General features: G+C 40.8%; 1 protein-coding gene across 6 annotated transcripts in view; it reads left to right on the top strand.

Annotated features, from left to right (window-relative positions):
- The window catches only part of gng12b (guanine nucleotide binding protein (G protein), gamma 12b), a 37293-nt gene extending 30633 nt beyond the window's left edge, over positions 1 to 6660 (top strand). For 4 of the 6 annotated variants that reach the window (XM_014990976.2, XM_014990975.2, XM_088005119.1 and 1 more), the window contains 2 exons: positions 3822 to 3945; positions 4212 to 6660. In XM_014990976.2, the coding sequence (XP_014846462.1) occupies positions 3853 to 3945; positions 4212 to 4337 (219 nt within the window). In that variant the 5' untranslated portion in view covers positions 3822 to 3852 and the 3' untranslated portion in view covers positions 4338 to 6660. Of the gene's footprint in view, positions 1 to 763; positions 818 to 3821; positions 3946 to 4211 lie in introns of all 6 variants that reach the window. The other 2 variants (XM_088005121.1, XM_088005122.1) reach the window with 1 other exon arrangement.
- The last annotated feature ends 5647 nt before the right edge of the window (positions 6661 to 12307 follow it).

Raw genomic sequence — 12307 nt, 5'->3', positions numbered from 1 at the left:
AAAACAAAAAGACAATAAAATACTTTGTTAGATTCTGAGTTGTTGCAGCGTTCACAGCTATGTTTGTGATCCTGTTCCAACTTTGAGAGCATTCTATCCACTGCTCTCAAAGTGGATAGAATGAATATGGCAAATTATTATTAATGAGAGAAATGACAAAGTGACCCATGTTGGGGGTTCACCTTCCGTCAGGATAATAATCCTAGACATAGCTAACGCTACGATGACGTGGTTTAGATCAAAGTTTAAACTTGTAGTGTTTAAGAATAAAATTTCAGTAAAACTGTGATGTAATGTTTGGTATGTATCATGTTGATCCTGATGTTCTGTCCCCGACATTCAGAGAATGTAGGCTGCTTATTCTTTGTCATGTGTTTTTATAAAAGCGGCTTTGCTGTCAGTTCTGACTGACTCATAGTTATCTATATAGTGCAGTTCAACAAGATTGTGCCGTTCAAGAAACATAACAGACATTAAAGGAAAGTCCTTGATAAAAAAATTAATCTGTTTAATTTGGTCAATCTAATGAAAGGCAAGCAGAAAATTCTTTAGATTAGGCTGGAGGGAAGCTGGAGCTCCTTCCACCTTCAGATGGGTCCAGTGTGACCTGGTCTACTGCAACTCTACAAACTTTACATCTACTATTTTTGATTTCAAAGACTTACAGCAGGTTACAGTAAAAATCAACTTTATGATGTCATTGTCAATGTAATAATGTATGTAGACGTGTGTAATGTAGATCCATTCAATTTTATTTTCAAAGATCCTTGGGACTCTCGTGGGAACATAAACACGTCTTTGCTGCTCTGTATTTAAAGTAAGTGAGGCTTGTTCTAGTCTGTCATTGTACTTCCCACAAAATATGTCATTTCTTCATTTCTTGATCTGTTTTTGTCCCAAAGTAACTCCTTTGCTGCTCTTCATATCACATGGCCTTGATTCATTTAGTTTCCCCTACATGCAGTCGGACTGCAGGGTCCCACAGTTGGTGGCGCTGTTGCCTTGCAGCAAGAAGGTCTAATCCCAGTCTGGGGTCTTTCTGCATGGAGTCTTCATTGTCCTTCTTGTGTACTTCCTCCTATATGCCAAAAACATGACTGTTAGGTTAATTGGTTACTCTGGATTGTCCTCAATTATAAGTTTTCATGGTTTACAGTTTACACTGTGGACTCTTGACCAGTCCACAGTGTAAGCAATGCCTCACAATAACCTCCTGGAGATGGGCACCAACCCATCCACAACTCAGCAAGGATAAGCAGGTATGTATGTATGTATGGATGTATGGATGTATGTATGTATGGATGGATGGATGGATGGATGGATGGATATGCAGATGCACTCTCATCATCTGAAGCTGATCTTTCAGATGGGATATTTTTAGCAACAATTTCATCATACACACGGACTGACTTGATGCAAAGTGACGATTGCTGCCAGATTTTCTTTGGAGGTGACCTCTGTGGTCCAGCACATATGCTCCCGTTCTACAACAGCCAGTCTCATTAGCTGTAGACCTGTTGCGGCTAATTAAGCTAGCTGGCTTTCCATCTAGCTAGTTTGCAGACTATAATGGATTTTTACACTTTCTGCTGAGCTTTGTAACAGGATGTTGCTGATTTGTTTCTCTGAATGAAGCCTTTTGAAATGGGGAAAAGTCTCAACGAGGCAGGATGGTGTTTCCAAAAGTACAACATCTGGAAAACATTGCTGCTACTGCTGCTATATTTATCAATATCCTTTGCTATTCTACCTTCTAAACATAGAGGGCATAGACGCACAGATGACTTAATCAATTTTCCAGAGCACATTTGTTTGCACACATCATCTTGTGAAAAAAAAAAAAAAAAGGATTAATGTCAGAGCTGATCCCACAGTGCCGGGGTTAGTTGTAGAACTTTCTGGTGTGTGTGTGCATGTGTGTGTTAGCAGCCGGCGTCACGCAGTGTGGATGGAGGCCCTGCTCTGACGCAGCTCTCCCTCTCGCAGCCGCTCACGCCTAGCTGCTGCTGCTGCTGTTGCTGTTGTGTGTTTAAACCCTACAGCTGTGTTGACACGAGAGGCACACCATGGAACAATGAGTCCAAAGGTCAAGAAGGCAAAATGCACAACAATACACTGAGCGAGTGTGTGCACTTTGAACAAGTGTGACATTGCCTGTGATTTTAAAATGCTGGGATGCTCGACCTAAAGGCGTGCTTTAAAACTACTACCCGCTATTTATAGCTGCAGGAGAGCTCATTTCTCTGTTTCCCTGGTAACTCATCTGTGGGAAGCTTCTATTTTTAAAGCCACCACCCCATATTTAATCATTTATGCTTTGCAGGGTGACTGGTGATCCAGTTTCCTGTGGAGGAAGCGGAAGGGCAGTGGGTGAGGGGAGAGGAGTTGGGATTAGAGGGATGCGTGGTCTCGTCTCCTCTCTGTAGTTGGCCCTGCAGTTTCCCATGTTTCATCTGACTTGCATTTCAGCCGGTCGCCCCCTCGGGCCCCCCACTCCTCCATCACATCCGGCATCAGAGCACAAAGCGAGCACCACATGTCACCACACTGCATCCCGCAGTTTTCTTCATTTGTTCCAAGAACAAGAGCTTCAAGTGATCAGAACTGAGCCACTCTGGGTTTCTAATCCATTGCTTAACTGTGCACCATGTCCCACTGTAACAGTAAAAACACTTTGTTCTGTTCCTCTTGCATTAGCCTTCAAAGTTGTTCCCTTAGAGGTTAATGCAAAGGAACAACTTTGCATCGTCTCACTTGTTCCAGGAAGCAGTTGCTCGGCCGCCAGATAAGGCCCTTCAGCCTGGAGACATCAGACTTTTACTCAAGCTCTGTTTCCGCTCTGAGTTCTGCTCTGCAGTTGACCGGAATGACGGGTTGAATCAAGCAACTGTGCAGCCTCTTCTGCTGCTAGCGGTACAGGCAGTGACGTAATGAGCCGGTAAAGACAAACCATTGCATCCTGGAAGTGGGAATTGTGAAACAGGAGTCTGTTAGGTTGGGTCAGAGCTTCTACGCATATTGAGTCAATTCAACATTAAGTCAACAGTCATTTCTCAGAAGTTGGACAGGCAGTGAGATAAAAAGTCCATTCCACTTCTGCAAATGAGCAGCTTTATATCTCATATTCATGACACTGACTTTTTATTCATCAGTGTGTGAATGGGTGAATGAATTTGCTGTCGTCTGGACTTGATGAACCACTGTACACGTACTGACCATGTAGTGTTTTATTATTATATGGATTATTTGTCTGTTTCTCTCTGTATGAAACACTTATTTTATTGCAGAAGAACAAACCTGTGGTACTTTTCGTTTCTAATCAACTTCTTTTAATTTGTTTTATATAAATCTGTTCACCAAAACCAGACTCCTGCTCTCAGCATCATGTTTACTGTTGTTTCTTACGAGCTGCTCTTGTTTACACCAGAGACTGATATTGTAACCTTAGCTGAACAGACACTCTGCACATGGGACGAATGGCAAATAGCTGTCAAGCAATGCAAAGAAGAAGACCTTGGTTTCTAAATGAGGTTCTTTGCTAGAAGATAACGCTGATTGTAGTATCAAATAATACTTTTCTGGCCTAGTTGCTGCTTTTATTGTCTTTCTAATAAAGCACCTGGAGCCACGGCTGCATTTTTTTTTTCAGCAGTTTGACCTTTTGTTGCTTCTTTAATCCCCTCAGGAACATCATGTTGTCAGTCAATGTTTAAACAGCCTAATTCTGCCGTGGCTTTGTTGGCTTACCCCGTGTAAATATCATCTGTACGCCTTGTCTAATTAATGTCCAGTTGACAAGTATATCTCTCTCTGTACTACAGGTTCGAGCAGAGTTGTCGTCTGAAAGCAGAGATGTCTTCCAAAACGCCGAGCTCCAGTAGCGTCGCGCAGGCCAGGCGGACGGTGCAGCAGCTGAGGAGGGAAGCTCGCATCGACAGGATAAAAGTGGGTCCATATTGGGAGTTAGTCACACATATCTGCTCTATCCACTTAGGACACCAGGTGTCTTTGTTTTTTCCTACACATAGCAATCAGAAATGTTTAGGATTTGTTTTTATTCCGTGTCCTCTTCTCCCTACTTCATACTTATGCTCTACTTTGTTATAAAGTCCCAAAAAGCAACTTTAGAGTTGGAATGTAATAAAATATGAAAAGACTCAGTATGAATGTTTTTTTTAAGCCGGTGTGGATTGATTGGTGTGTTTTTGCAGGTGTCCAAGGCTTCATCAGACCTGATGCGCTACTGTGGAGAGCATGCCAAGAACGACCCTCTCCTGATGGGCATCCCAACCTCAGAGAACCCCTTCAAAGAAAAGAAGCCCTGCACCGTTTTGTAGCTGAATACCCAAACTGTTGCTTTTCTAGACTCTTATGTAACATGGCTGTTAGTAGTTTGAACACACTTGCCTAAAAGCCTCAGTGGTGGTTGACTTTTTTTTCACATTTACAATTTTTTTTCCCCCCAGATAATAAATTGCAGGGTTTTTTCATAGTTTGTCTGATTCTGCATCTTATAGCCTAGTGTGACTTGTGTATGGTTTTTTTTTTTCTCTTTTATTTCTCTTCTTGTATTTTTTGACTGATGCATTGAATGTTAATTCATACTGACGGAGATGAACCAAGGATTAAACAACACAGTTTGCAGCTGTGGGGAAGGGAAGGTGACCAGACCTGGAGGAACGAGTGTGTTGCCTCAACAATGTGTTGTGAATGGTGTAGTTACATCTCTGTGTCCTGAATGTTGCCAAGGAGATGAACATATGACTTTGCAGGCCGGTCTTCTTGGTGCAACAGCTTCATTGAACACAACCGCCTCTCTCCAGGCATCTCCGCTCCGCACCGCACTTCACCGCCTATGTTAGGATAATCTGACGAGGTAGCACGGATCGTCAGAACATTGGCGGAGTCATTTCTTACCACCTGATTTATGGCACGAACATCGGTGCGTTAGAAACTGCCAGCAGACTACCAAGCCAAAGTCCACCGGTTTCATGAGTTTGTTAAAAAGCGACTGGAACCTTTCATCAACATGGACGAAGTCAACCATATACTACGGGGTAACTTACAGTCTGGAAAATATGGTACCTTTTAAATAAAAATAAAACCAAAGAACAGGCAGAAGTCTGAAATTTTCAGGTCTAGGTATAATTTGCGTGTTAGCCCAGTGGTGGCTTCACATTTCCTCTGTGGCAGCAAACGCCTGATGAATAATTACCATATCATACCTAAACAAGACCCTTAACTCTTTGGGTCAATCAGCTAGAAAACCCTTTACCTCTTAATTTCATCATGCCTGCTTGAGGAAGGAGGGAGTTTGTGCTCTAGTGATAAGGACCATTCAAGATGATGACGTCCCGTCAGTGGACCAACAGGCTGCTGCCCATTACTGCATGACAAATAGAGATGGTGAAGCTCTGTTGCTGGTGATGGCCAGCTGTTGCCTCAGGCAGCCATGGACTAACAATCACAAGTAGAGATGATGCTTGGTGTTGTCCATTTATAGGTCGCTCCAAACAGCAGTCTCCATGTGTGTTCCATAGAGAATGTGGATTCATTCCTTAGTTTACAGATTTATAAAAAGAAGAAAAAAAACATTTTCCAACCCAACATCTTCTACGATGGGCAGATGTTGAATTGTCAAATGGATAAAAGAGCAGATTTCCTGGAATACGCTCAGCCTTCTGCTTTTCTGCTGAAAGCCTAAAAGAAGCACAGCCGCATATCAATATACCGCTGGATACAGAAGTACTGCAATTGGAATAAAAGCCCATTTATTTCAGGAACTTCATCTTTAAGTAAAACATTATACAGATTAACTACACTCAGACAACTGTTTAGTTATGATGATTTTCCACTTGCAGCTAATGAAAGCAAGACATTTAAAATTAAAATATTACATCAGACAGATAAAAAATATATCTGCAAAAACAGCAAGGAAAAGTAGGTTTAGTACTGCTTATTTTCAAAAGCTACTTTTAATCTGACAAAGCGAGGCGCATTGGGAAAAATATTCTAATTTACTGAAAATGTCTTTAGAAAATACAGCTGGACTTCTCTCTGACAGTATTTCAAACATCTCACTGAGGCTGAATAAAACTCCTCTTGTCATCAGCTCAGAGAGAAAAAGGGCAAACAGAAAAAACTCCTTCATTTTGTTTTTTCTTTTGTTACTATTCGTTATGTCCTAAAGTAAAACACAACCCTGCTGGGTATTTGGAATAAAAACTGTGGTTCTGATATTTGTTTCCAGGGGCATATTCCTATTTATGGGAGTTATTTTGCTGTTATTTTGGCACCTTTCTTTTGTTTTATACATTTTAAATCTCCTTTGTGATCTCTTCACTGATGGGTTACTGGACTGTGAAAGCTGGATTTAAGATGACTGTTATACTTACAGACATTCTGTGCTCTTAATCTCCTTAACTGTTTCAATTAATCTTTAATTTGTTTGCTGTTACAGTTTTACTTTTGCCAGAGTCTTATTCCTGAAGCCAGGAAGCTTCAACTCTGAGAGCTACATTTTTTTTGTCACATAAGTGCTTTAGGCTAATACTGTGAATAATGAAGGCTTTAAGTGAGTAGTTTGCTTTTCAAAGTGTAATGAATTATTGCATATTTGTGTCAATAAACAGTGCTGTGAGGAAGTATTTGCCCCATTAAGGATTTCTCCTGTTTTGGATTTTTTTTTTTTTTGTCATGCTTAAGCGATTCATGTCATCAAGTTTTAAAATCAGACAAAGATAATGGGGGAGAACACAGAAATTTCATATTAAGGGTAAAATCTAACCAAAACAACCTGGCCCTACTGGAAAAATCAACTGGTAAATTTTGAGTTAAACTTGTTTGAAAAGCTGAAGTTGGCTGAAAGATCTCAGAGAGCAACACATCATGTCCTAATCCAAGCAAAGTCATCGATCTTCCTAAGGCAAGACAAAACATGGAACAGTGGTGAACTTTTCCGGGTTTCTTATCAACAACCCATCCAGGAGGTCAGAACGACATCTACACCAATGCAGGCCTCACTCTCCTCAGCTAAGGTCAGAGTTCATGATTTAACAATAACTAAGAGAGTCTGGGCAAAGAGAGCGTGTGGGAGAGTTCCAATTCAAAAAGGCAAACACTGCTTCTGACCAAGACGCTCACAAAGACCCGTCTCACATTTTCCCAAAGACCTTTGGATAAATATTCTGTGAGTTGAACTTTTTGGAAAGTACTTCTTGTGTGAAAAATTTTGGAGAGAAAGAAAATCTGCTCATCTCTTCACGATCTTAAGCTCAAGTTGTTGAAGTTGATGTAATTATGTAGCAAGTTAATCATCACTATAACAAGTTTACCTCTAATTGGCTTTAAAAAAAGATGAGATTTTGGAGGAGTCTAGACAAAATAAGGACAATAGTTAAGTGGAGATACTGTGGGATGAGTCTAACGAGGCCATTAGAAAATCTTCCAAAGTGATTGAATTAAAAATCTTGTAAAAAACCGCTGAGCAGACTTTCACCACAGGAACGTAAAAAACCCGTTGGTAGTTTTTGTAAATACTGATGGCTGTTGTTGCTGCCCACCGTGACACACTAAAAGTTTGGAGAGCTTCTAAAAACACATTTTGCCTTTTTAGGATATCTTTATCTTATACTAAAGTATTTTTTTATAATATGAACTATTCAAGTTAGACAAAAGAGGAAAAGAAATGATCTATGTGGGCCAAAACCTCTTAAAGGCACTGTAGACTATAAATACATTGTCTTCCATCATTCTCTGTCCATATATTGTTGCACATGATCTCTTGGTATTCCATCATCTAATTTCCTGGACAGTACTGACTGATTCAGTTATTTTATGATTTTTTTTAATAACCCAGTTAATTTCATCTAGTCATGTGTCTTCATTTTTGTTTTTGATTAACATAATTCTTCTTTAGTGTTTGAAGCAAATGTATGACCATATAAGTGTGACAACTGTTTTTTTTTTGTTTGTTTTTTTTTAAGTAAAATCCCAGTGGAAGACATTTCTGTTGAACTGGTTTGTCTGAAATCAACACAGTGGAAAAATCATAGCCAAAGGTTTGAGAGAGACACAAAAACCTTCTGAAAACTTTCTGTTTTAGCAGCATAACGTGTCCAACTGCTTTCAACAATCCAGGTACAGTCCAGTGAGTTTTCTAGGATGATGGAGCGCCATGTCACAAGGCTTCAGGGATAAAAATGGCTCAAAGATTGAAGCATGGGACCTGTGGTCAGGAAACTCCCCAGATCTTCTCGAGAAGTGCATCTATTGTAAGTTCTCCAAAAGCCGAAGTTGACACGTTGTGCAACTTCAGGCAATAATAAGATATGAATCAGTCATCATCAGACGGGATTTAAATCAGACGCTGATATCCAGCATGCAGAAGGAAATCTCACAAGATAAAGGAAAAAAGATACTGAGTCTAATTGGTCTTTAAAAAACCTGACGATGCGCTAATATGAAACTACCAGAGTTGTAAAGTAACTACCTACATTTACTCCATTACATTTACTTGAGTAAAGTTTCAAGTGAAAAACATGAACTTTTGGGAGTATTTTTTGCCAGGCTGTACTTTTTACGTTTACTTGAGTAAAATTTTTATGAAGTGTTGCTGCTCTCATTTGGGTCAAACCTCTAGATTCTCTGCCCACTGTGGCTAAGTTCACTGAAGGAAGACCAAACTTGCTTTTACCAAACATTCACCATGCACAGACACTTGTTAAAGTTTCAGCAGTTTTATATTGAAAGAAACAGATTTAGATTTTTTTTTCTTTTACCTGATTTTTTGGTCTTTAAAATATCTACATGTCCATATAACTTTACATAACTTTATATTTTGGTTTGATAATTGATGTTTTGATCAGTGACTCGGTACTCAAATTGCCTTTTCAGCAAACAGTTTTTTCATTTACTTGAGTCATTTCTTGGAAGACTAATTTTTTTTTACTTGAGTAAAAACAAGTTGAGGTAGTTCTACTCTTACTTGAGTACCATTGTTGGGTTCTCTGCCCACCTCTGGAAACTACTACACACTTTTAAATGCTTTGGTCAGGCTGTCGAAAATTGCTGCCTCATTATCTTGCTTTTCATATCAATCGCCATGAGCTGTCTTGGGCAAATAGATTTCAGAAGGGCACTTTCCTGTTCAGAGGGAAAAGGGTATGTAACGTTTATCTGTGCGTGTTCCTGGTTTTCACAGTGAAACACGATGGAGACGGCAGCATGCTCTGGAGATACTTGTTGTTAGCATGAAAAATATCTAGATATCAAAAAATAAAAAACAAACCGTTAGAAAAAACGGTTTCCTAAATGTACAGCGAGAGATGCGATGGGATGGCTCAGTACAGTCTAGTTCAAGCCTAGAACTGAACCCAATGGAGAATCTGAGGTAGGATCAGAAATGACTGTCCAGTCATGACCTCCATCCAACCTGACTGAACTGACCTTGAGCTGCTTTGCAGGAAGTGACGTTCAAAGCTTTCAGTACCCAGACAGGTTTCTGTTCTGGCCACTCCGTGTCTTCAGAGCTCCATCAGGGCTGAAACGTTTCCGCCCTGATGTATGATTAAAATGGTGGTGAGGCGGCGATCAGCCGCAGGTCACTGTGTTCAAACAGGTGGGAGAGCCAACAAGGCCAGGCGCACAAACATGTTTGCTCTAATTTCCCATCCCAAGTGTTTATGTTCCCTGAGCCATGTGCTGCTTATTATGCAATCCTCCCCCTTTCCTCCGCTCCCCCCTCTGGCTCCTCAGGTGTGAGGTTACACTTACAACCAGGTCAAGCCATATTCTGTGCCCCACATCAATGCAATCCCTCCTCCAATCAGATGCTGGATGATGTTGGGTGTGTGTGAACTGGATTTCATGCGTTGTTGTGTGTGCATGTTGTGGTAAGCTAATAATCCACAGTCTCCAGTATCTCACCTACTTCTTCCTCTGTGACCGCTCCTCTGACTAACAGGAAGGCATTCTGTGTGTGTGTGTGTGTATGCGTGTGTATGTGTGTGTGTGTGTGTGTGTGTGTGTGTGTGTGTGTGTGTGTGTGTGTGCGTGTGTGTGTGTGTGTGTGTGTGTGGGGGGGGTGTGTGTGTGTGTGTGTGTGTGTGCGTGTGTGTGTGTGTGTGTGTATGTGTGTCCACGGGCGCGCGTGCATGTGTGTTTTTCTCTTGTCAGCTTCCGTATGTCGTCTCAGTCAATAAATCCTGGTATTTCTGGAACGACTGTCGTATTTCTCTAGAAGTATTTCAATTCCCGGCCTTCATACCGAAACCATTTGAACTCTGCAGAGAGGCAGCTTCCACAGAAATGTTGAGAGAGTATTTTCAACAAAACAAAAAGAAAAAAAACAAAGTGGTGCTTATGCAAAGTTTTATACCTTCCATCATATTTCTGCATTTTGAACTTTGCACATCTAATTAAACTGTAGCAAACGCTTCCTGCAACCAGAATCTGCAGAATCTTCACCCACATTCCTCTGTGGCTCCCTGGTTCTGACCCAGTTCCTCCAACAGAGGCCCGCTGTCTTCTGCAGACTGATGTCTCTGCAGCCCGCCCCACCCCCCACCTCCACCCTCTGCCCCTCGTTGCCAGTGTGTCAGCGGTCAGAGGGGAACGCCTCTATTCACTGGGCTTATTTTTAGCCTCAAAGCTAAACTACTGTACAGCTCTAGCAATGGGAAACCTGAATAGGCCTGACTCATGCGGCCATTGTCTCGTGACCCTATGTGTGTATGTGTGTGTGTGTGTGCGTGCGTGTGCGTGTGTGTGTTTGGAAAAGCTTTGTCCCTCTCCTCTGAGCTACAGGCACTAATAAGTTCTGGTTTTCTCTTTTTACAGCCTCAGTGGGTCTTCAGCTTCAACTGCCTTTTTTTTCCTTCCCTCTTTGCTATTTTTATCCAGTCAGCAGTAAATTTATCTTGGATTGCATTAAAGTTGATGGCTGAAAAGAACATGTTGTCACAATCGCTCTGATCCTACACAGATTCACCAACATTAGTTATTTTTGCCCCCTCTGCTTTGCCTTAGCAAAGTATTCCAACTCTTTGTTGTTGCAGCTACAACCTTTTTATGTATGGAGAAAGACAAAGTAATGTGTAACTGTGAAGTGGAGGGGAAATTGATGGTTTCCCAACTCTTTTTTTTTTTTTTTTTTTTTTTTTTTACTTTTTACAAATAAAAATCTGAAGATTCGTGCGTGCTTTGCCCTGAGAAGTCCCCTAATTATTAAAAATCATCTGTTTGTGTTTAATCTAATTTCTTCTGTTCTGTGAAGACCCTGGCAGAGTTCAGGGCTGTGGCTGGACCCTGCTCTAGCATCTTCTGGAGCCACAGCTGGCTTTTTGGATCTTCTACAATGACTCTTAGTCACTATAGCTAAAAAACAACAGGAGCCAGCTCCTGTATTAAATATTAATGTAATGACAACTGCAGGTTTTAACAGTTTTTTTCCTGCAATGCATTGAATTTCAAACATACAATTAGATAGTATGTTTATCTTTATTTTAAACCCTAAAAGTACAGATAAGATGGTTGTTCTTTATAGATTACAACAAATTTCCTAAAATAGATGTCTATTTAAAATTATAAGAAGTATTTTTTTTTTCCAAGTCTTGTGACATTTGTGATTCTAAACAGTATTTTTCTGGCTGGCCTGAGAGCGAAGTGGCTGTTTGGTTTGTGCAGGCAGGTGAGTTGACCTGCTGACAGGATGACCGTCAGTCTGGAGGAGTGGAGAGAATCAGACCAAAGCCTTCAGAAAGTCCCATCTGCAGTTTGCCACGAGTTACAGAATGAGGGCGACAACAAATATGAGGAAGAAGGTGGTTCCTCTGGTCTCACAAGATCAAAATGAAAAGCAACATGGTGGTGGCAGCATCATGCTTTACTGTAGAAGGGCCAGGAAAGAGAACATGGAGGCAGAATCAGCAGCCAGGTCCAGCAGTTTTCTAGTTAAAGTCCAAAGCTGACAGGGCTTGTTGCAGAAAAGAACAGGCAAATTTTGCAATGTAATGTCAGTCAAATGCAGCTACATTGGATGCTGCAGCTACATCCAAATATAGTTGCAGCAAAATGTTCTGCAAGGTCTAGTCAAAGGGTCTGCACTTTTTACAAACCTTAACATTCTGCCCAGTTCAGCTACATAAAACTCGTTTAGCATCAAATGTTGCACGACCTTTCAGAAAAAGACGACTTTACTTTCTGATGAAAAATTTCCAACCTAATGAAAAGAAACAAAATAGATCTGAAAACATTACAGATACAGTTCAGAGTCATTCTGTTGTAGAAATGCAATGAGGAAAATAAC

This window comes from Poecilia mexicana, unplaced genomic scaffold (genome assembly GCF_051168715.1).
Source record: "Poecilia mexicana isolate PSO_F unplaced genomic scaffold, ASM5116871v1 scaffold_4, whole genome shotgun sequence".
Lineage (NCBI taxonomy): Eukaryota > Metazoa > Chordata > Actinopteri > Cyprinodontiformes > Poeciliidae > Poecilia > Poecilia mexicana.
The sequence above is the reverse complement of the archived record's forward strand: the minus strand, read 5'-3'. Positions and strand labels throughout refer to the sequence as shown.